The sequence below is a fragment of the Carcharhinus amblyrhynchos genome, chromosome 16 (assembly GCF_965287045.1).
Source record: "Carcharhinus amblyrhynchos chromosome 16, sCarAmb.v2.hapA, whole genome shotgun sequence".
Lineage (NCBI taxonomy): Eukaryota > Metazoa > Chordata > Chondrichthyes > Carcharhiniformes > Carcharhinidae > Carcharhinus > Carcharhinus amblyrhynchos.
The window spans coordinates 1715896-1740719 of record NC_137339.1 but is presented as its reverse complement, the minus strand read 5'-3'; the positions used below and the strand labels follow the sequence as shown (position 1 = coordinate 1740719).

The following is a 24824-nucleotide window of genomic DNA, read 5'->3' as shown; positions in this document are numbered from 1 at the left end:
TGTCCACAATTCCACCGACTTTAGTGTCATCCACAAATTTACTAACCCATCCTTCTACGCCGTCATCCAGATCATTTATGAAAAATGACAAACAGCAGTGGCCCCAAAACAGATCCTTGCAGTACACCACTAGTAACTGAACTCCAGGATGAACATTTCCCATCAACCACCACTCTCTGTCGTCTTATAGCTAGCCAATTTCTGATCCAAAATGCTAAATCACCCTCAATCCCATGTCTCCGTATCTTTTGCAATAGCTTACAGTGAGGAACCTTATCAAACGCTTTACTGAAATCCATGTACACCCTATCAACTGCTTTACCCTCATCCACCTCTTTGGTCACCTTCTCAAAGAACTCAATAAGGTTTGTGAGGCACGACCTATCCTTCACAAAACCATGTTGAAGGATCAAATTATCCCTTTCTAGATGATTATAAATCCTATTTCATAATCTTTTCCAAAACTTTGCCGACAACAGAAGTAAGGCTCACTGCTCTAATTACCAGGGTTGTTTCTACTCCCCTCCTTGAACAAGGGGACGACATTTGCTCTCCTCCAGTCTTCTGGCACTATTTCCATAGACAATGATGACCTAAAGATCAAAGCCAAAGGCTCTGCAATTTCCTCCCTAGCTTCCAATGGGATGGGAAGGAAGTTCTGGCATGGATTGAGAACTGGTTAACAGGCAGAAAATTGAGAGTAAGAATAAATTGGTTACTTGCATATTGGCAGGTTGTAACCAGTGGGGCACTGCAGGGATCAGTTATTGAACTCAAGCTAGTCACAAGTATACAAATGATTTGAATGTGAGGATTAAATATAATATTTCCAAGTTTGCAGATAACAAAAAAACTAAGTGGAAGTGAGTTGTGAAGGGAATGCAAGAGATTGATAGATTTCAACATATTCAAAACATCAAGGGGTATGAGGTTAGTGCAGGAAAATGGTGTTAAACTGCATTGGAGTCGGCCCAAATGGATGAATGGCCTGTTTCTATTTCTTGTATTCTAATAACATAGAATGTTGTGTGTGGAAAGGCTAGTTAATTGCACCGTGGAAATAAATGGATTTGTGCCAAGAAGGGCAAGCCGTTCCGGGGGAGGGTCTGGCCATTTGCCCATCCCAAATATTGGGATTTTTTTTACTCGGTTCGAAGTAGTCTGGCATCCAGTACTGTGAAGGGTAGATGGTTCAGGCTGGTAACACACAGGTTTATCAGTGCTCTGTACCAGTGGGCTATGTTAGAGCTCTATCTGCACTCTAATTCACAGTCACATTCAAGATGTGAGAGTCGCTGGCCAGGCCAACATTTACTGTTCATCCTTATTTGCCCTTGAGAAGATGCTGGTGGATCTTGAAGTGCTGCAGTCTGTGGTGAACGAGTACCCACAGCGCAGTTAGGTCAGAAGTTCCTTCAGCAACTTGGTGATGCATAAAGCTTTAACTTTGCAAGCAGAAATTTCACCTGTGCATTTCTGAGTAACTTGTAAAGATTTTTAAATTTCTGAATTTGCCAGATACCCAACTCGTCAAAAAAAATTGGAGGCATCTTAATGAGTAGTACAGGGCAAGTGAAGATGGAGACTCGCAGATTTAACAATGTGCTAAGACGGCTAGTGCCCAGCAATCTGATCTGCAGTGTTTTGAGCAGATTACAGACCAGCAGGGAAGCAAACGCCTTGAAAGAACGTTACTTAAAATCATGTTTATGACTTGGAACATCCATGGAGCAGCAATTGTAGTCATGCGTGCATCTGAGACATGCTTTCAAGCACATACCTTTCCAATGCAAGAAAGATTTGGGGTGAAAAATGCAGCATTCAGTGATCAATATTGTTCTCTCAGTTATATTACACCACAGCTCTAATGTCATTATAAGGAAGTCATCCTTTACTGCAGTTGTTCCATTTACCTTCATTCAAAAATGATTATATAGCAATCAACAAATGTGTAACACATCCACTGTAAATGAGAGAGAAATTTTAGGTCAATGTTTTTAACAAGAAGGAGCAGAACAGAAAATCGCAGCTTGATTCCAGAAAAGCAATTATTTAGGCATCTGAATACAATTTAAAGATTTACCAACAGAATATTTCCCCAAGTTACAGTGAATGTAACTATTAACAATAGTGATTCTCTAAAACTAAGTAAATCTGTAGTTCTGACAGAGGAACTCTGTTTACCAACGAGCTATGATATTATGATTATATTGACTAATCTTTGTCAACAAGCCTTCAGTTGCTGTGGGATTGCCTTAAAATTATAATCCCTGTTACAAGCATATAAATTGAAACAACCCATTTAGCTCCTCAAATACGCTACACCATTCAATAACTTGATGACTAATCAGATTACGGCCTCAACTCCACATTCCATCTACCCCATATAATCTTTGACTCCGTTATTAGCCGAGAATGTATCTGCCTCTGCTTTTAAAAGTATTAATTGACCCTGCCTCCAACAGCCTCCAGGAAAGAATTCCAAAGGTTCAAATATCTCTATCTCTCTCTTAAATGGAAGACCCGTTGTTTTTAAAATGTGTCCTCAAGTCTCTCCCACAAGAGAAAAGTCCCGGCAGCATTCACTTCCCTCAGGATCTTGCATGTTTCAATAAGATCACTTCTCAATCTTGAAAACTTCAATGGATGCAGCATCCATTGGATAACCCTCCGTCCTAGGCATCAGCCAAGTGAACCTCCTCTGAAGTGCTAACACATCCATGTCTCTCCTTAAATAAGGAGACCAAAACTATACATAATATCATAACCTCCTGACAGAAGGAGGCCATTCAGTCCATTGAGCCTGCACGGACAACAGTCCCACTGAGGCCCTATCCCTGTAACCCAATACATTCACCCTGCTAATCCCCTGACATTAAGGGCAATTTAGCATGGCAATCAACCTAACCCCCTCATCTTTGGACTGAGGGGGAAAACTGGAGCACCCAGAGGAAACCCACACAGACACGGAGAGAATTGCAAACTCCACACAGACAGCCACCCAAGGCCGGAATTAAACATGGGTCCCTAACGCTGTGAGGCAGCAATGCCAACCACTGTGCCACCATGTACCCCTTAGTACTCCAGCTGTGTTTTTACCAATGCTCTGTATAACTAAAACAAAACCCCAATTTTAATATTCCACTCCTCTTGCAATAAGATTCAAGCCTTTTCTTTGGTTCTGGTTTCAGTACATAAACACTATACCTGTCTTTGGCAACATGCTGCAGACTAAAATATGACACAACTTCAGTTCTGATTACAATGCAGGAGTGTAGTGTTCTCGGTCAAATCACAGTTGGTTGTTCTACGCCTGTCCAGTGCTTTAAAAACACAGCCACAATCAAACTGGGGCTATTTTCACCCCTACTATTCCATTTCAAACAACAAGGGATGAATTCTACTTGTGACCTTTTTATTATTTCATTTTTACATGTAGTGTGATGTGAAGTGTTTCTCATTTTCTTTTATCCAGGTTCTATATGGTGCTGATCCAGGGACTGCAAATAAACGATTACATTTGCCGCCCGGTTTTAGCGAGCATCATCCTGAACTCCCCTGCTTTGTTTTGCTGTGATCTCAAGGGTATAGATATTCTAGTTCCTTACTTCATCTCAGCACTGGAAACAATATTGCCTGACCGGTGAGATTATTTGCTGTTCTTAACGCACTACGGTTTGAATTGTTCTTTTAACTAATTTTCTTCCCTCTATGATTTCAGCAGCAGAGTATCCAATGGGACCTTGCCCAGCTAGCAGGTATCTGGGGGTTATAAATTTGCATCTCAGCTGTGGGTATCAACTGCCTGTTTTACTATAATGGACATCTCAGCCAACCTTAACATTCTGTTGTACACTCTGGGTAAGTGGTCCAGAGGTCACAGTTTAGTAGGTAGCAAGAACTCTGGCCATGACAGCCTATTTCAGTGGTGCCTAGACTGAAACTACCTAGCCATATACAAAAAGGGGAATCAAATCAGAGACTTTGCAAATCTATAGGTAAACTTGCTGGGTCACTGGGGCAGATAGAATCATACAATGCAGAACAGGCCCTTTGGTCCATTGAGTCCACACTGACACATTAGAAACACCTGAACTCCCATCTAATCCCACCTGCCAGCATTTGGCCCATAGCCCTGAATGTTGTAATGTGCCAAGTACTTATCCAAATACTTTTTAAAAGGTGTGAGGCATCCTGCCTCTACCACCCTCCCAGACAATGCATTCCAGACCGTCACTACCCTCTGGGTAAAAAAAAGTTTTTCCTCATCACCCTCTAAACCTCCTGCCCCTCACCTTGAACCTTTGTCCCCCTCATGACTGACTCTTCAACTAAGGGGAACAACTGCTCCTTATCCACTCTGTCCATGTCCCTCATAATCATGTATAGAACATTACAGCGCAGAACAGGCCCTTCGGCCCACAATGTTGCGCCGACCAGTTTAAAAAAAAATGACCCACTAATCTAAACCAATCCCTTTTCGTCCATAAACCTATCCACGGATCTCTTAAACGCCCCCAAACTAGGCGCATTTACGACTGCAGCAGGCAGGGCATTCCAATCCCTCACCACCCTCTGGGTTAAGAACCTACCCCTGACATCTGTCCTATAACTACCCCCCCCCCCCCTTAATTTAAAGCCATGCCCCCTCGTGCTAGCTTTCTCCATCCAAGGAAAAAGGCTATCACTGTCCACCCTATCTAAACCTCTAATCATCTTATATGTTTCAATAAGATCCCCTCTTAGCCGCCTTCTTTCTAGCGAAAACAACCCCAAATCCCTCAGTCTCTCCTCATAGGACCTCCCCTCCATACCAGGCAACATCCTGGTAAACCTCCTCTGCACCCTCTAAAGCCTCCACATCCTTCCTGTAATATGGGGACCAGAACTGCGCACAGTACTCCAAGTGCGGCCTCACCAGAGTTGTGTACAGTTGCAACATGACGCTGCGACTCCTAAATTCAATCCCCCTACCAATAAACGCCAAGACACCGTATGCCTTCTTAACAACCTTATCTACTTGATTCCCAACTTTCAGGGATCTATGTACACATACACCTAGATCCCTCTGTTCATCCACACTATTCAAAGTCCTCCCGTTAGCCCTATACTCGACACATCTGTTATTCCTACCAAAGTGAATCACCTCACACTTCTCCTCATTAAACTCCATCCGCCACCTCTCGGCCCAGCTCTGCAACCTGTCTAAGTCTCCCTGCAAACTATGACACCCTTCCTCACAATCTACCACACCTCCGACTTTGGTGTCATCAGCAAATTTACTAATCCACCCAGCTATACCCTCATCCAGATCATTAATAAAAATTACAAACAGCAGTGTCTCCAAAACAGATCCCTGAGGCACACCACTCGTAACCGAACTCCATGACGAATATTTACCATCAACCACCACCCTCTGTCTCCTATCTGCTAGCCAATTCCTGATCCAATTTCCTAGACTACCCTCAATCCCATACATCTGCATTTTCTGCAGAAGCCTACCATGGTGAACCTTATCAAACGCCTTACTAAAATCTATATCACGTCAACTGCCTTACCCCCATCCACCTCTTTGGTCACTTTCTCAAAAAACTCAATAAGGTTAGTAAGGCACGACCTACCCGCTACAAAACCATGCTGACTATCTCCAATCAATTCATTACTCTCCAAATAACTATAAATCCTATCCCTAATAATTTTTTCTAAAACCTTGCCCACAACAGAAGTAAGACTCACCTTGATGTACACCTTGATCAGGTCACCCCTCAGTCTTCTCTGCTCCAATGCAAACAATGCAAGCCTACCCAACCTCTCTTCACAGCTTAGCCTGTGTACGGATTCTAATAACCTTTGCTGTCTGTAATTGTAAATGAGAGATGAATTCCCCCTCATACTTTTTTTTTACTGTTACCAAGATTTCGATCTTTCCAAATCAACTACTTTGAAGTAATCCAACAAAGATAGTCTTGGTGCAGTTTAATTTGAGATAAAGGGTTAAAGGTACAAATACATGCCCAGTTATAATATGTTACCTGGCTGTATATATCAGTTCAACTCAACCAGACATGTAAATACCTGGGCAACTTCAGGCATTATCATTGTCAAAATCCCTCAGTAAAAACAGTGGAAACAAGTACACCACAGCTTATCATCACCTTCTCAGAGAAACTAGAGAGAGCATCTTGTTGTTGTTTTTAGGGAAGGCAGTAGTGATGTAATCACTGAACTAGTAATCCAGAGACCCAGGGCAAGATCTGAGGACCCAGGTTCAAATCCAACCATGGCAGATAAGAGATATTTGAATTCAATAAAAATCTGGAATTATAAAGTCTAGCGATGATCGTGGAATCATTGTTGATTATTATAAAAACACATCTAGTTCATTAATGTTCTTACCTGGTGTGGCTTACATGTGACTCCAGATCCACAGCAACATGGTTGACTCTCAATTGTCCTCTAAGGGCACACAAGAATGGGCTAAAAATGCTGACCCAAAAATAAGAACACAAATTTAAATTTGGATACAAATTGTTTTCAGATTATAAAATATTAGCATGTTTGTTATCAGTAGGAACACCGCTACATTAAGGCCCGGTATACCAGGTTCAGGTCATCTGTTTAAAACTTGCAAACCACTCAAAACAGGACAATGCAGTTAACAGTGCAAATGATAGTAACAGACTTCGGAGGACATAAACTGGTGAACTGGATGCACACGTGGCAGATAAAATTGAATTCAGAGAAAGTGTGAAGTGATGCTTTTTGCTAGGAAGAATAAAGGGAGGCAATTCAAACTAAATAGTAGGCAATACAAATGAAGGGGATATCAAAACAGAGACCTGGGAATTTATGTTCACAAGTCATTGAGGGTGGTAGGACAAGTTGAGAAAATAAATTTTGTTATACCTTTTACAGAGCACTACTTAGGCCTCAACTGGAGATGCGAGTACAATTCTGGGAATACGACTATGGGAGGAATTTAAAGCCCTTTTGAGAGGGTGCAGAGGATTCTTACTTAGAATGTTATCAAGGATGAAGTATTTCAACTATGATGGGATACTAGAGAAGCTGGGTTTGAACTCCTTTGAACAGAGGAAGTTGAGGTCTGCATTAATACAGATATTTAACATTGAGCAGTTTCAGTAGATGGGAAAAAACTGTTTCTGTTGACAAGAGGGTCAGTAACCAGAATTAAGACAATTAGCAAAAAAAGGCTACGAGGGGGATGAGGACAATATTTTCATGCAGTCAGTTGTTTTGACCCGAAATGAACTGCCTGAAAGAGTGCTGGAAGCAGAGTTAATTGTTTCATAAAAGAATTTGATAATATACTTAAAGAAACATTTTAAGAGCTATGGGTAAAGAACTGTCGAATGGGGCAAGTTATTCAAAGAACCAGCAGAGGCATGAAGGGCCGAGTGGCCTTTTTCATGCTGAGAGATTGTACGATTCTGTGATTAGCCATGGTTGGAATTGGGTGATGGAGGAGAAGCATGTCTGCGCCATCTAGTGAAATGTAAGTAATGGTAAGTACGTTCTCAGCTTAAAAACACTCGACACATTAAATGCGTGACTACTTCACAATATTGATGTGAGACAAAAGCTACTGGGATCTCTTCCATTCTACTTCTGTTTATTTGCCTTGAACTTATCCTGTTTCAACTTCATCTTCCATTCTCCTTCTCTCAGCTTCTGTTTCCCTTTACCCCTTGTTTTACACCCCCCCCCCCCCCCCTTATCTGTATCCTCGCTGACTACTTCTCTCACTTCTTTCCCATTCTTAATTCTTCTATCCCTCCATTTTAATTTCCTTTCCTCCTCTCCCTTTCCGCACCCCCTCCTTCCTAGGAATAGTAAATAATTTTTCTACGTTATGAAGAATAACAATACAAGATGAATGATCTGGGTTTGAGAAGAAGTATAAGTACTGCCAATCTTCCATTCCATCAGCACTGCTTGATCTTTGAATTGCTCTATCCTCCATTGCCACTGTTTGCTGTTCCCCACATTGTGTTGTTTAGTGTTTGTTATGTACATGTAGTTGAAAGATGTTGGAGTTGAAGTGTTTACTACTGATGGAGCTTCGGTTCTGCCACATTTTGAAAAATGCAGGATCTGAGCAACTGGTTGTAAAGTGTTTTTTTTTCCATCCTCTCTTCCAGAGAGCTTTCAAAATTCAAAGCATATGTGAATCCCACTGAACTTCGGAGAGCATCAATCCACATTCTGCTATCAATGCTGCCTCTCCCACATCACTTTGGGACAGTTAAAGCAGAGGTACTGTTCATTATGGACTACATAGTTATTTTGAAGGCTACACCTAATAGAGTAGTGAAGAAAACAAGATGGCGATGACACTGTAGATGCTGGTGGATGGAGTATGAATTTGATTTCACAGCCTTTAATTCTTATTGCCAAACAATATCACAATTAGTTTGGGACATTTGTGTCCATATTTTAAGATGTATCTATGTGATATATCCCCTTGTGTCTTTATGATCCTGAACTGCAGACACCAAGAAGTTTGCGTGCTGGTTCTGCAGCCTTTGCTGCGTTCACTAATTACAGCCTTTGGTGACTGTGAAGCTCCATTTGCTTCTGGTTAAGAAATAGACAGATTCCAGTTGCTGACTGACTCCAGCACCCCCTGTTCTATAAAGGCACAGCTGGTGTAAGCAGGATCGTGCTCAGGCTGCGGTATCTTCCAATGAAGCAATTGTGAACAAACACTGTGCTGTTGCGTTTGAGAAACTGGCAATCCAATGAGGTTATTCAGGTGGCAACCAATGTGAGAGGGGGAAATCATTAAAATGAACGAAACCTATTCAAATTGTTAGCACTGTCAACAGGTTTTCCTCCTTTCTTTCCAGGTGCTTTTGGAAGGGAAATTCAGCAATGAGGATTCCTCATTACATGACAAGCCAGTTACCTTTCTTTCCTTGAAACTGAGGCTTGTCAATGTGTTAATTGGTGCCCTACAGACTGAAACTGATCCTAACAACACGCAGATGATTCTAGGTCAGTAGGGATCTTATTTAGCTCATACTTGATTTATAGTTGCCAAGTACTTTAACTGGTTATCTAAAGCCTGTTTTCTTTCCAGGTGCCATGTTAAATATCGTTCAAGACTCTGCCCTTTTAGAAGCAATTGGTTCTCAAATGGAGTTGGTAAGTTGGCAAGCAGCTTTTGTGTATTTGAAACCTTTGAGAGAGAATACTGTGTATAACAGGTTTGTTTTAATATAAATGCAAAATTGGTCATTATAGGACAGTGAAAATAAGTTAATCTTTTGGAACCTTTTAATTCTTCAGTTTTGATGCTGAATCCTTTGACTAGAGCAGTTTGCACCATGAGTTCTGTGCTTATGCTTTTACAGAGTATTGGTGATAGCACTCACACGTCACTCAAAAGTCACAGTCGAAACAGCAGTGGCATCAGTGTGACCAGCACTGGCAGCTCGGAGGCCACAACACCAGATAGTGAAAGACCAGCACAGGCCTTACTGCGGGATTATGGTGAGAGAAACATGACATTAAAAACGCGTCCTTGGTGTAGTTTAAATCCACTGTTCGTCTTGATTAAATATGTCCTTGTAGAAACAAAAGTCAGCTACCTCACTACTTAATGATGTTTAAGAATATATTCTGTTACAACTAGTGGACACCTAACTGTAGTTTCCGGGTTATTGGAATGATCTTTGACTCCCCTCGTCAGAAAGGAAAACGCTCTAAGCGGCAATTAGTTCAGAATTCTAATCTTTGCTTATCAAAGTATCAACAATCTAAATGCTAACAGAGCTCTCAACCTTTGATGGTACAAGCCTAGGGGATGAACAGAACTATGCCAATTCCCAAGGGCACATCAACTGATGGGTTCAAAGCTGCCACAGAGAGGTCTGAAGTCTAAACCATACAGCTTCAACACTGTGCTTCACGTTTTAGTTGTGCCTGTGAATTGATTCTAGGTTGAAGGTCTGGTTGAATTGTGCTTATTCTTAGTTGCAATGTTGGATGAAACTCCCAGAGACCACTGCTCCCACTGACTATAAAGTTGAGCTTTAGTCACGCAGAGTTTGATACTCTGGAGGGGTTGCCTCGTTAACTTCCTCCTGTCTTAATAAGCCGTCAGAGATATTGCAGCTGGAAGGCGAGCTTGTCAATTGTTATCCATAGCTTAATGATAGCACGGTTGCTGCTGTATCAGAGACTTGAGTTCAGGCCCCACCTCAGAGGCTTGAGCAGCTAATCTAATGTACTCCGCATTGCTGAGGAAGCATTACACTCAGAAGTGAAGTCTTGTAGATGAAAGTTTAAACTGAGGTCCCAAATGCCCTTTAAGGACATAAAAGAAGAATGGGAAGAGCTCTCGCTCTCCCTCTCCTGTAAGAAAATTGACTGTTCCGTTTCCCTCATTGCCACGGCAACTGTATAGCAAGAGGAATATGGCTATGATGCCCTGAGAAGGGGAAATGTGCTCCATAACTGAAAGACCTTTCTAACATCGAATTTAAATTTGGTGTGAAGGTACAACATCAATACCTTGTGAGCCATTTACATTTTTTTCAAAAAATATACACTATATGGATTTGAAGTGAAGGTTGAGGAGGATTAAGAGCAGCGTAGGTGCCCAAGTATCATTATCAAGTCTAGTACACTGCTGTTTTCGCTCCAGAAGGGTTGATTGTAAGAGGGTTCATTTGATGGCTGATATCACTTACTGGTTTACACAGGTATTGACTTGTCAGGTGTGGAGCTTGAGCTTTACGCAGATCAGGTTGGCTGAGTCTGCATGTTTCCCCTAGGCTGGTGTCCAATTTAGGGCAGTCAATAACCAACCCGGCCGCTATTACTGTGATTTCATATATCCCATTTCGTTTTGTTTTTCTGGAATTTGCAAATTGTTCAATGTGAAGCTTATTATTTAATTTTTTAAAAATCGTGAACAAAATGTTTGGTTCTGATCACCTGAGAGAATAGTTTGGTTTTGAAATGTTTAACTTGCCTTTGCTTCAGTATTATAGTGGCAGCTGAATCGCTTAGAGAATTAACTTTAAGCAATAAGGAATTCCTAACAATTTAGTATGGAATGCTCAGCATGATGTTGAAGTGCATGCAGTAGAACATAACCAGATTGTTGTGTACGCAATAGGGTCATGGACAGATAAATTGCAAATACTCAGACACAAATAAAGTGGAACGGCAATAAAATTTAAAAAGATTGAGTGGAATGGTAGGATGAGAGAAGAATTGGCGAATGTGGACTCGGGGAGCGCGTTGGAAGGTAGGTCTGCTGAGGAGCAGTGGAGGATCTTTAAGGAGATCTTTCTTGGTGCTCAGCAGAAATTTATTCCGATGGTCAAAAAGGACCGTAGGAGGAGAGGTAATAAGCCGTGGATAACGAAGGAGGTGAAGGAAAGTGTTAAATTAAAAGCGGAGGAATTTAGAGTAGCTAAGAGCAGTGGGCGAGAAGAGGATTGGGAAAGGTTTAAATGTCAACAAAGATTGACAAAGAAGTTGATAAAGGAGGGTAGGAGAAACTATGAAGCTGGGCTAGCACTTAATATAAAAAAGGATAGCAAGAGTTTTTATAAATATATAAAAAGGAAGAGGCTGGCTAGGGTGAACGTTGGTCCTTTAGAGGATGAGAAAGGGGACCTAGTGGTAGGGGATGGGGATATGGCTAAGGTATTGAATAACTTTTTTGTTTCTGTCTTCACGGAGGAGGACGTGAATAATTTGCCGGGTGTTAGGGATGGAAAGGTGGTAGGACTGGAGGGTCTTAATGACATTACTGTTACTAGAGAGGTGGTGCTCGACAGACTGGAGGGGCTGATTGTGGACTAGTCCCCAGGACCGGATGAAATGCATCCGAGGGTTCTGAAAGAAATGGCGGAGGTTATAGTGGATGCTTTGGTGGTTATTTTCCAGACGTCGCTGGATTCCGGGGAAGTGCCAGAAGATTGGAAAACGGCTAATGTTACGCCGTTGTTTAAGAAGGGTGCCAGGCAAAAGGCAGGGAATTATAGGCCGGTTAGTTTAACGTCTGTGGTAGGTAAAATGTTAGAATCCGTCATTAAGGAGGAAATTGCGAGGCATCTTGAAGGGAATTGCTTGATAGGGCAGACGCAACACGGTTTCGTTAAAGGGAAGTCGGGTCTGACAAATTTACTGGAGTTCTATGAGGATGTGTCTAGGGCAGTGGATAGAGGAGAGCCGGTGGATGTGGTCTTTCTGGATTTTCAGAAGGCGTTTGACAAGGTACCTCACAAGAGGTTATTGCAGAAGGTCAGGGGACATGGAGTTGGGGGTAGGGTGTTAGCGTGGATAGAGGATTGGTTGTCAAATAGGAGGCAGAGAGTGGGGGTCAATGGGTGCTATTCGGATTGGCGGTTGGTGACTAGTGGGGTGCCCCAGGGGTCGGTGCTGGGGCCTCAGCTATTTACCATTTATATAGATGATCTGGAGGAGGGAACCGAGTGTAGGGTGTCGAAATTTGCTGATGACACCAAGATTGGGGGAAAGGCAAATTGTGCGGAGGGTGTGGAGAGTCTGCAGAAGGATCTAGATAGGCTGGGCGAATGGGCCAGGAAATGGCAAATGGAATTTAATGTTGGCAAGTGTGAGGTGGTCCACTTTGGTAGGAATAATGGTAGGAAGGACTATTACTTACGTGGCGAAAAACTGCAGCAGGCGACGGTGCAGAGGGACCTCGGGGTCCTTGTGCATGAGTCGCAAAAACCCAGCTTGTAGGTGCAGCAGGTGGTCAAGAAGGCGAATGGGATGCTGGCCTTCATAGCGAGGGGGATTGAATATAAAAGTAGGGAGGTCTTGCTGCAGCTGTATAGGGCATTGGTGAGGCCGCAGCTGGAGTACTGTGTGCAGTTTTGGGCGCCGCACCTGCGCAAGGATATTTTGGCCTTGGAGGGAGTGCAGAGGAGGTTTACTAGGCTGATACCGGAGTTGAGGGGGTTGAGCTATGAGGAGAGGCTGAATAAACTAGGCTTGTACTCGTTAGAGTTTAGAAGAATGAGGGGAGATCTCATTGAGACGTATAAGATGATGAATGGGATGGATAGGATAGAGGTGGAGAGACTCTTCCCGCTCAAAAAAGACAGTAGGACTAGGGGGCACAGCCTCAAGATAAAGGGGAGGCGGTTTAGAACGGAGTTGAGGAGGAACTTCTTCACTCAAAGGGTGGTGAATCTCTGGAATTCTCTGCCCGTTGAAGTGGTGGAGGCTGCCTCGCTAAATATTTTTAAGAAGCGGGTTGATGGGTTCTTGATAAGGGAGGGGATTAAGGGTTATGGGGAGAGGGCGGGAAAGTGGAACTGAGCCACGACAGATCAGCCATGATCTTATTGAATGGCGGGGCAGGCTCGAAGGGCTAGATGGCCTACTGCTCCTATTTCTTATGTTCTTATGTTCTAATTATATTGTAGCGAGTTGTAAAGCCCAGTGCTCTTGTCAATGATCCTGCTGCTTGGAGACTATTGCCAGAATTTTACCACCTCGCCCACCCGAGGCTGCCTGAAGCCAACGGAGATTGTAGTTCTGTGAGCCTTACCCACCCCGATTCTGGGACAGGAAAGATGGTAAAATTCCGGCCTGTATGTGGACCTGAAATCTATTATGTGTTTGGGTTTAACATACCTTTGTAGCTTTAGAAGTATGATGCACAGAATTGTCTGTATGACGTTCGTTTACTCACCAGCTAGAGAGACTACTGCAGCTTGTTGCAGCACTGGAGTGTGTGTCTCATGGGTTTAACCTATTTTGCAAAAAAAAACTGGAGATGGGACTCAGGCGCTTCTCCAGCTCTGGTGGAAAATTGATATAGATCTACTTAATTCAGATTGCATGTATGCAGATTCAACAGTAATGAATCTTCCAGGATGCTGTTGAATTCTGAGATCTGATGCACAGTAATTGCAGTCTCATATCTATTTAAAGAATGCCGCAAACTGAATTACTTCCTTAAGTGTAGTGTTGATATTGAGAGTATGTGGTAAGACATGCTTTATCTCTGAGGAAGACATTTTTAGAAATTACAGCTCATGACTTTCAAAACATTTTCACTTTAAATTTACAGCAAACCCTGTAAAGCGGAAATGCAGGGATCGTTGGGTGAAATGTATCAGTATGTTTTTTAAAAGCTATCATTTGAGTGACTGTGGGTTTGGGAAGAGATTTAAAGGAACTGTATCCATTGTTGTGTAATATTTGTTCTGGGTAAAATATACAATATATATTGTATATACATATATTTAAAAATCAAATTTGCACAAAGGTCTAACATTTCCAGACTTACTGTTCCTTTGATTATTTGTCTTCAGCATTTCCTTATTTTCTGACAAAGTATGTCAGATTCTTCAATACTTTCTCCTCCAAGAATGTAGGCCAGAAGTATCCAGTCAGTTTTTTAGTTGTTTGAATAGGAAACATTTAATGAGAGAAAGAGAGGCAAATAGCTTTTTCTATCTGCCAGCATTGAGTCACTCCTGTTATCAAGCAGGCAGATTATTCATGCAAATGCCTAAAAATATTTTGAAAGCCTAGTAGCTCAGTCTCAAACCTGGCCATAACAGATTAATCTCTTAGCCCTTTGAGTCTTCAGTCCTCCTTGGAAGGGTGATTAAATTAGTGGTGCTATTTATCCAATCATTAATTTTGTCCCAAGTGATATATATAGCAACTTCATTGTGCAAAATACCCCCTTCCCAGTCAAGATACTTTGTAACAAGAAGAACCGTGCCATAAGAGAGAGATTAATGGATAGGTTGAAAAGATAGCTTTTGCAAAGGTTTTTAAAGGACAGAGAAGTAGGGAGGCTTAGGAATTTAAGGATGGAATTGAATGGGGCCAAGATAGCCAAACACTTTGCCACCAGTGATGGGTCCAAGCATTCTGACAACTTTTCCTCCAAGGATGCAATTTGCTGTACAGTAAAGCAGCAAAACCCAAAATTTGGAATCCTCCACACTGGCACAGCACTCTTTGCAACTTTTCAAAGTTGATCTTGCTTGAAAAATTATGGAGTTAAAAATAATAACTTATAGGAATATGTTGAGCAAATTTGTGCAGATTGATTTTTCCATTGATAACAAAAACAAATGTAATGTATCCAAGTTTGTCCTGAACAACTTTCACAGATGTGATATGGTGGGCACTGGTAGCAAAACGGTCAGTCAATAGCAGTTCCTCGCCTCCTGGCTGCATTCCACTCATTAAAAGTCTGAGCCATTTTATATTTGTGCCAAAATAATTGCTTCCAGTATTTTGCTTTAAAAGCTACCATTATAAAGAATGCAGATGTAATATTAAAGGCCTTCATCGTGTCAAAAATATCCACCTAGATTCTCATATTTTTGCCCAGATGTTCATATTGATGTTTTTTACTCCTTTGTTTTTTGTTATTTATGTAAAGCTGACTTACTTTAATTGTCTCAAATGCTTCTTGCTTCTAAAAAGAACACTTTTACTAATGAAAAAAATTCAATTTTAAATGTATTTGGTTCAGCATTTAAAATCAAAGTCATCAAGTGCATTGTTAATGATCTCAGGAAGCACTCTATTTCTGCTAAAATTTTAGTGACCCTCAAATGAGACACCAAATAACATCAAATATGGTATGGACTCCAGAAAGAGAACAACTATTCAATTTCTACAAGCCCTAAAATTCGACAAGCCTGAGAGAGGAGAAGATAAGGAAGTAATGTTGTAAAACTATTAAATCACACTTGTAACTTTGTGCTGATTCTTATCACAAAACATGTAGTTTTGGAGTGATCACCACCCAGATGAAAAGACCAGCCTGCCAGCTATGCTGATAGTCTTAGGAAATAATTATGGGCTGAAAATCCATGGGCTTTACTCCTGTCAGCCCACTGGAATGAATGGAATTTTAGGTTGGGATCTGACAAAACCTAAATTAGCCACAGAAGTTCTGACACGGGATAGAAACAGACTCCTAGGTGAGACTATGAATACCAATATTTGTAAGTGACAAAATTGCAACCCAGCTGTGCACAGAGCAGAGTGATGGTCTGCAACCAGGAGAGGATCTGGAATGTATTAAATTAGTTCAAGGCGCTCATCACCCTGCCCAGCACAGAACAGAGCTTCTAGCTTAGCTTGGGTATCTGCCCTGACATATCGCAGTGGCCACAGCTCAGACTTCAGCTCAATGACTCCTCAAGCTGCAGACGTGCTTGTCCTGGATCACACTGGTATCCAACAGCTCCCGTGTGTTGGAGTATGACGCATCACTTGTCCTGCCATTCTTGTGTGCCTTAATTCATTATTTTATTCAGTAATTTATTTCCTTTTATACATTTATGTCTCCTATCACAAATTCCTAATATGTTATAAGCCTGAGAACTAGAATAGACTTTGACCATAGAGTCATAGAGGTTTACAGCTTGGAAACAGACCTTTCAGCCCAACTTGTCTGTGCTGCCCTTTTTTTTAAACCCCTAAGTTAATCCCAGTTGCCTGCATTTGGCCCATATCCCGCTACACACATCTTACCCATGAAACTATCTAAATGCTTTTCAAAAGACAAAATTGTACCTGCCTCTACTACTACCTCTGGCAGCTTGTTCCAGACACTCACTGCCCTCTGTGAAGAAATTGCCCGTCTGGACATTTTTGTATCTCTCCCCTCTCACCTGAAACCTATGTCCTCTAGTTTTAGACTCCCCTACCTTTGGGAAAGGATATTGACTATCTTGCTGATCTGTGCCCCTCATCAGTTTATAGACCTCTAAGATCACCCCTCAGCCTCCTATACTCCAGAGAAGTCCCAGTTTGTCAAGCCTCTCCTTACAAGTCAAACCATTGATTCCCTGTAGCATCTAGTAAATCTTTTCTGCACTCTCTTTTTCTAGTTTAGTAATATCCCTTCTATAATAGGATGACCACTTATCAGATACTCACCAAGCGGTTCAGTCCTTCCTCTTTAATAGACCAAGAGCTAATTCCTACAGCGTGACAAAGTTGGAAAAACAAGGCAGTATCTCCCTCCCTCCTCACTGAACACTCATACTCATCAAACTTACATAAGAACATAAGAAATAGGAGCAGGAGTAGGCCATCTAGCCCCTCAAGCCTGCCCCGCCATTCAATAAGATCATGGCTGATCTGTCGTGGCTCAGTTCCACTTTCCCGCCCCCTCCCCATAACCCTTAATCCCCTTGCCTATCAAAAACCCATCAACCCGCATCTTAAAAATATTTAACGAGGCAGCCTCCACCACTTCAACGGGCAGAGAATTCCAGAGATTCACCACCCTTTGAGTGAAGAAGTTCCTCCTCAACTCCGTTCTAAACCGCGCCCCCCCCCCCCCCCCCCCCCCCCCCGCCCTTTATCCCCCCTTTACACACTTCAGTGAGGTCACACTCCAGTGCTGTTTGCACTGAGAATGTCTGAATTTATATGTTTTGAACAAAGGGACAGGCTGAGCCCAGTTCAAGCCAGTTTCCGTAAATAACTATTTCAGCTGCTTAGGTCCCTGGATGAGACATCTCGCCCAAAAATTGGCACCTTTGACTGCTGAGCTGCTTCAGTACTGTACTGGAGTGTCAGCCTAGGTTTCCTTGTGCTGAAGTCTCTGGAATGGACTTGACCTATTTCTTTCTAACTTCGGCACAAGCTGCCAACTAAGTGTTTCAACTTCATACTGAGTACAAATATGAGGAACTGTATGGTGATTGATCTTGAGAGGAGTCCATACCAGTTTTATTCCTCTGTTATACCCCACCATGACTTTTTTGGTTATAAAGTGTTTTGCTTCAACTATACTAAAACACGCGTGTCTGATTGTGAACCTGACCTGTGGAACGCTTGCAAATGCAGATCCCTTGTTGAATGTTTCCCATGACCATTTTTAAAATGCCTACTGTACCATATTTGTAAACGGCGTTGCAGTGTTGCATGTTAATTTTGTTCTTCATTTTTTGTATGTCTCCCTTCCCAATAGGTTGTACAGGTATTTGTGTCATGAAAACTATTCATCAATTTAAATTCTTGCATCAATTGCATTTATCACCATACTCTTCAAACCCAAAGATTTAATTGTATAAAGTACAGCACAGATTTCAAATAATTCTTTTTGAATTTGATTGGCATTTGACCCAGTATCTCTTTATTATTTTGCATTACTTTTTATTTAAGTGTGGAAAGTCTCCACGACTCTGGCCCACACCCACTGTGCTTGGACTTCCTTTTGCCTTGTCTAAATTTAATTTGAGCCTAATCTCTTGATCCATTCTCTTGAGCCAGATACGTATATATCTCAGTCCGGGTGTGGATGGGACAGTGAACTTGGAGCACTTCCTGCTCTCGAGTTAAATTTAATCTCAGTGAGAGGAAGCAAAATCCCTTTCTAGACTAGAAAATCTATGTTGACGTGCTGGACCTCAAATGGAATCACATCAGCACGTGTAATATACTCTAATGATCTTTATAGTATCCTTGAAATCTAAAGGTTGGATCCAAAAAGTTGTTGTTCTGTTGATGAAACATTTTTAATGAAATGGTATGGTGCTAAATACATGATCAGTTAATTGAATTTACGACTGGTTCAGGGGCTCATTTCACTGTTAATTAGCTACTGCTGGCTTTCTGCAGAACTGAAAGGTTGTTCAGTTATAACTGTGACCTAAGGTGTTTCAATACAGATTCTTTTGGCTTTTATTAACCAAAACAATTTGATTTGCAACATAAATGTTATTTGCCTCTCTTTTTGTTTTCCCTGCTGTAGCTGACTGAGTCGTTGACTGAATTCAGCTTGGCCAGCTTTTGAAATGGGTTAGCAGGACACAAATGGAGTGATTGTATCTGGATTGGGAGGAGGAATGTGTGCTTGAGCTCCTGCTCCTGATTAGTACCAGCTGTAACTTTGTGCGTACATGCACTTGTTGCCAGGACTAGCTAGAAATGTGTGCACTTGTACCGGCTCTGGCTGAAAATGTGTGAGAGAATAGGCTTGTGTGCTAATTTGTTAGTGTTAGGTCCAGCTGGAAATGCCTGTGTGTCTGCCTGTGTGTCTGCCTGTGTGTCTGCCTGTGTGTCTGCCTGTGTGTCTGCCTGTGTGTCTGCCTGTGTGTCTGCCTGTGTGTCTGCCTGTGTGTCTGCCTGTTTATATTCCTTCAACGTCCCCAGTACTCATTTTCCTAGTTTTTTATGAAAAATGATTGCTTGAAGGAAAGAACAAAGAAGTACCTGTTTATCCATATCTCCCTCCAAATTCTGCTTTCTAGAATCTAGGTTTTTAATTCAGGGGACACGGGTGTCACTGGCTGGCCAGCATTTATTGTCCACCCCTTATTACCTGAGGGCACAATGCTAATACTCTAGAGTCATACGTAGGCCAGACTGGGTAAGCATAGCAAAGTTCCTTCCTTAAATCAGTTCCTTCCTTCAGTGAATCAGATGCGTTTTTCTGACAATCAACAATGGTTTTGTGGTCATCAGTAGATTCTTAATTCCAGATATTTTTTATTGAATTCAAATTCCACCATCTGCCGTGGCGGGATTCGAACCTGGATCCACAGAACATTAGCTGAGTTTCTGGGTTAATAGTCCAGCAATAATAGAACTAGGCCATCACCTCCCCATATAACAAGAAAAAAGAATGGGAATGTTCATGTAGTTGTTAGCATTTTCCCATTCAGTAAAAGTCAAACATTCAAACAAAAACTTTAACAAGATCAGAATTCCCCGGACTTGCACCTTTCCACTATAGATCCAGCCACACAGAATTAATTTGCCACTAAAAGCATGCTTTGTTCCAAGTGCTCTTCACTTGAGGTTTCTGATACTGATTATACTCATATTTAGAACGGCACTTCCCAACCACCTGGTGAAAGGGAATTTAAGAACTAAAGTTGGAAGCCTCCCTACATACCCCTGAAAATAAAGGTTTAAAGCTGGCATACTTTAATTCTAGAATTATTTCCAAAACCTATTGTCTTGGTTTTTTTATCTGTAATGAAACACTTTCAAAGATTTCAGTCACATTTCTCAAGTGCATATTGATACCATCTTTTGCCATGTTGTTACTGAACAGTACCTTGATAGTTCTTTTGCTTGTTCATGCAAGTCTACATATAAGCAACATCCAATAATTTTGTTCTCTGTATGTTACCTGTCATGTATGACAATTTATTTTTGCTTTTAATTTGTCATTATTATTGACAGGAGAGCTGATTTCCTTCTGATGTGTCCACTAGAGTCTTGACTGGGTTTTTTTTGCAGATAATCCCCTGTCCAATTATTATTTAGGCGCTCTTGCCAGTAAGCTTCACCATCAGGTATCTTGCGCACATTTCCTTGGAGTTGTTCAGTGAAAAGTGTATAGTAATGTAATAGTCAGAAGGCCAAATTTTAGAGCTGGCACACTGATGAACTGCAATAGAGGTGTGGGAGTGTAGATTCAATAAAATGACCCTTCAGCCCATTTCATCTCGATCTTCCAGTAACAGTCCTTCAAAGTACAGCTTGAGTGCCTGCTCCTGCCAAAATGCCCTCCATAGTTCGACATCCATCTGAAGCTCATCAAAATTTAGATATAACAATTGGAAACTTGTGTAGTTGCCGCTTTTGAAATCTCAACGGAACAGGCAGATGGATAAACTCCCCCAGAAGAAAACTAAAGAGGGCTGTGAGTAAGAATCACTGAAATACCTTCTTCCAATCATTGCACCAGTTTGAGTGAAAGTGGTCATATAATTGAGAGTAAAAGTTCACCAGCATTTCGAAAGTCATCAAAAATGCAGATAATCCATGATCTAATTCATTGGCAGAGTCAGTTTTCGGGGCTGAATGGCCACCTCTCATTTCTATGTTGCACAGAACTACTCTGTTTCTAGTAGCTGAGATCCCATTAGATAACGAGATTGGTCAGTGGTTTGGATCAAGTAGAGTTCTACCAATCCCCCAACTCCTACCATCAAAATGTCCTTTTGTTAAATTATTGGCCAGACTGTATCCTGGAACTGGGTGCATAATTTTAATAAAGGAATAAGTGTGAAATGCTGGATCAATATCCTTCAGTTTTGTACAATTTACATTAGCCACCTCCCCACCTAATTGTTTCACTGATATTAGCTTATTCCTAGATTCAGCTAAACTATTCCACAGAATGATTGAATAAAGATGGGGAGCAATTTTTCTGACTTTGGCAGTTTCCGATCAGAAGCATTTTCAGTGCTTTTGAACTAAGCACTGGATGAAATGTATATTTTTTTTGGTATGATATTGTGTTTAGCTGGAACAGCCCAGCAAGTGGCATTCATCTTTCCATCTGTACTAACTCTGAAATTGTCCATGAAATGGCGTACCTTGCCCCACATGGTTGCTATGAAGACTTGGATTCTTTCATTCTAATGCTGACAATGACTATCAAATGGACACAGCCTCATTGCTACTGGGATGGGAGCAGTTTTCCTTTATTGACTGCTGTTCTTTGCTGCATGCGTTGTGAGCTTGTGCTTGTTTTTGATTGCTTTGCTTGTAGTTACTAATGCCCAGTTGTTTTCCCTCCCCGTGGTGTATGGTATTGGGGTTATATCATAGCTCTTCATACAGATACAGCATCGGGACTACTGATTCGCAGTATCCATTTGGTAACGCAGAGACTGAACTCTCAGTGGAGACAGGACATGAGCATCTCATTGGCAGCACTTGAATTGCTCTCCGGGTTAGCCAAGGTACAGTGATAGTTAAACTTTTTTGCATGTTACATTATAATACATGTAATTGTTCAAATTGCCCTTGAAGTCACAAACAGACTGAATCTGGATCCTGAAAGTCATTCATGCATTAAGCAAGTTGTAACTGGGAAGGGCAGGAGAACTGTTGGGTAAAAGCAGGCAATCCAAGAATGGTTGATCATGATGTAGCCCAGAGGATCAGTGGAGTGTAACTGCACAAAAATTATCCAAGATGGTTTTCTGGTGATTAAAGTTAATTCTCATTCTTGATCAGATGGGCACCCCTGTGCTCAGCAATGACTGACAAATCCAGTATTCTTCTCCAAACCTGTAAATGTACCTTCACAGCTTGATTGAAGTATTGGGTGTCCCTAAATCTTGACTTTGCCCATCTCCACTTAATATTTGACAGGAAGTAAACGAGGTATTTCATTACAAGGAGTTGATGTGTGCTTTATTGGGCAAACAGAAATCTACCCAAATAGAATTTCACAGTAGCTCAATTTGGACTGTTGAACACAACATTGGTTTGCTGTGAATGTCAGCTGACCAAAAAAGCACATTGATGCAGTGTTTTTGCAGTAACTATCAGTCTGCAGCTTGCAGCTTCATCTTTTGCCTGGCTGCAAATTAGACTTGTGGTCACAATGTACCTAGATGTGCATTTATACATAGGACTACTTCCACTGTCAGAACATTTAAATAATACCTGGCCCCCCCCTTTAGAAAATGCTCAGATTCTCATGAGCTCCAGAACAGTTCTTGTTCTTGAAACTAGATTTGACAACAAGCGGGAACTGTGAAGTGAAGCAGGACAACCTCACACAGTGATGTACAATTACCTTCATGCTGTATGGGATAAATGTCTTCAGATAATTTGTAGTGGGTTGTGTAGACGATATTTTTACGTTCCCGGAAACGTGAAACCTTTTGAGCGGTTTTTTTGTGCTAACCTGCAGTTTATCATGACATGAACTCAACATGTGAATTACTGCTGCTCTCAGTTCTAGTGGTTGATTATATGAGATTCTTAGATTTCCACAGCCAGCACTCTTACCTCAACACAGCAACTGCGAGTATGTTATTAGGTGAAAGATGTAGGGTTTATATTGCAGTATAATTCAAATTCAGTCAGAAATTGGGGAAAATTAGAATTGTGATGGATGAATTCCTTTACAGTTCAGAAAAATGCTTTCTGTATGTGTTAAAAACACTTTATAATCTCTGATCCACACTATAGAGCTCAAATACTGGCTTGAACACTGCAGAAATGACCAAAAAATTTAAACAAGTATGGTAATTGATTAAAAATTTTAAGATCTCTATTCTACACTCTCCATATACTGTTAGAAGGCTAGGTTATGGGCCTTTACCTGTCACTTATTGACTCTGTGTACAATCCTTTCAATGATCTAGGACTCTATTCAATGTGTTGAGTATGAAAAACTTTCCTGTGATATTTTCTATTCTTAGTTGAGATGTGAATGTGTTGGATCAATCAACTTGGGAAATTTTACCAACAGGAAACTGCTTTGGACAAGTTCCTGCCACAAGATGGGAAGCAAATTTCAATATTCAAATACACCATTGGGGATTATTTTACTGGGACACTGGCATCTTGCCAGCTGCAGTTTGACTGCCATGCAGGGAGACCGCAAGTCAGATGTAGGTAGCCTCCCCAGCAGCAGCCCTGAGAGGGAGGGCGGGGTGACTGCAGGTAGAGAAGGCAGCCCCCGCGGTCCCATCAATTACCTCAGGAGACGGTTCCCCGCCATCAATATAATGTTTATTTCTTTGAACATTTTCTGCAACTTACCTGTTGCAGGCTGCAGGGTCCATCCCTTCCTCAGCTGTGGTTACTGATCCTGGTGACGCTTCTACAGTTAATGAGTTGTCAGTGCTTTGACTGGGGCAGGTAGCCATCCTGCACAGTGTGGCAACCCTGACAGCAACTTATTCGGGAGCTGCCGCCCATACAATCAACAGGAATGTCCCCCTGGGCAGCTGTGTGTGTTTTATCCACATGTTTCTGGCTGCTGTTTGGACTCCAAACTTTTCAATAAAATTCTGCCAGTTTGCTCATTGTGTCTAATTTTCTTTAGCTATGTTTCAAAAAACTTCTATAGAAATATCTATATTCACATGGTGAAACTGTAAAACAAATCAAGCTTCAGACTCGTTTTCTCAGTTCGTTTCACTGATCCCCAGAATTAATATAAATTGCTTGTTCTTTAAAACAGGTAAAGGTGAGCGTGGATTCGACAGACCGAAAGCGTGCAGTTAGTTCGGTGTGCAGTTACATTGTGCACCAGTGTAGCAGACCTGCCCCATTTCATTCCCGAGATTTACATTCCATGATTGTGGCAGCTTTTCAGTGTCTGTGTGTCTGGCTCACAGAACATCCAGATATGCTGAATGAAAAGGTACGTTTCACATCAAAACTGGTTAGCGTGTCTTACTCTGCTCCTTTTATAGTTTGATATGTAGAATCTTTGTGCTGCTTTTCAGCCCTTTTATTCTTCCCCTCTCAGCTCTGCTGCTTCTTGCCAGCCACCACCACCGCCTCCAATTTAGGATTTGTTTTAAGAGTTACGCTGAGGTAAAAATCTTGGGAAGCTGGAAGACCTCCCAAATTTACTGGAAAGGCACAAATGAAGCTTCAACCCTTCAATCAGAGCAAAAAGATTAGAGCTGTAGTAAATGATTTTAAGGATACACTAACTTAAAATGATGTCTTGCTGAGGAGTTTAATTTTATACATTTAAAAGGCAAAGTGTGGCTACACCTCAACTTCAGAAGTTTTTTCCAGTCTTAACATTTCTCCTGCTTTCTCAGGACTGTCTGATAGAGGTGCTGGAAATTGTGGAGCTGGGTATCTCCGGAAGCAAATCTAAAGCCAGTGATCAGGAGGTGCGATACAAGGGAGATAAGGAACCAAGCCCTGCTTCAATGAGAGTAAAGGATGCTGCTGAGGCTACACTCACGTGGTAAAGCATAGAGCTAATTTTATGACAATATTGCTTGAATTCTAATACCCTTTAGAGAAAGAATACTGTCATCTTTATCCAGTTTTGGGCCCAAATGAGTATAGCTGACACTTAACCCTCTGCA

General features: G+C 41.5%; 1 protein-coding gene across 7 annotated transcripts in view; it reads left to right on the top strand.

Moving 5' to 3' along the window:
• Window positions 1-24824, top strand: part of ralgapb (Ral GTPase activating protein non-catalytic subunit beta) — a 126841-nt gene that overhangs the window by 66499 nt on the left and 35518 nt on the right. For 5 of the 7 annotated variants that reach the window (XM_080204567.1, XM_080204572.1, XM_080204571.1 and 2 more), the window contains 8 exons: window positions 3476-3643; window positions 8163-8277; window positions 8871-9018; window positions 9104-9168; window positions 9378-9516; window positions 21577-21710; window positions 23954-24136; window positions 24549-24700. In XM_080204567.1, coding sequence (XP_080060693.1) covers window positions 3476-3643; window positions 8163-8277; window positions 8871-9018; window positions 9104-9168; window positions 9378-9516; window positions 21577-21710; window positions 23954-24136; window positions 24549-24700 — 1104 coding nt within the window. The remainder of the gene's footprint in view (window positions 1-3475; window positions 3644-8162; window positions 8278-8870; window positions 9019-9103; window positions 9169-9377; window positions 9517-21576; window positions 21711-23953; window positions 24137-24548; window positions 24701-24824) is intronic. The other 2 variants (XM_080204573.1, XM_080204569.1) reach the window with 1 other exon arrangement.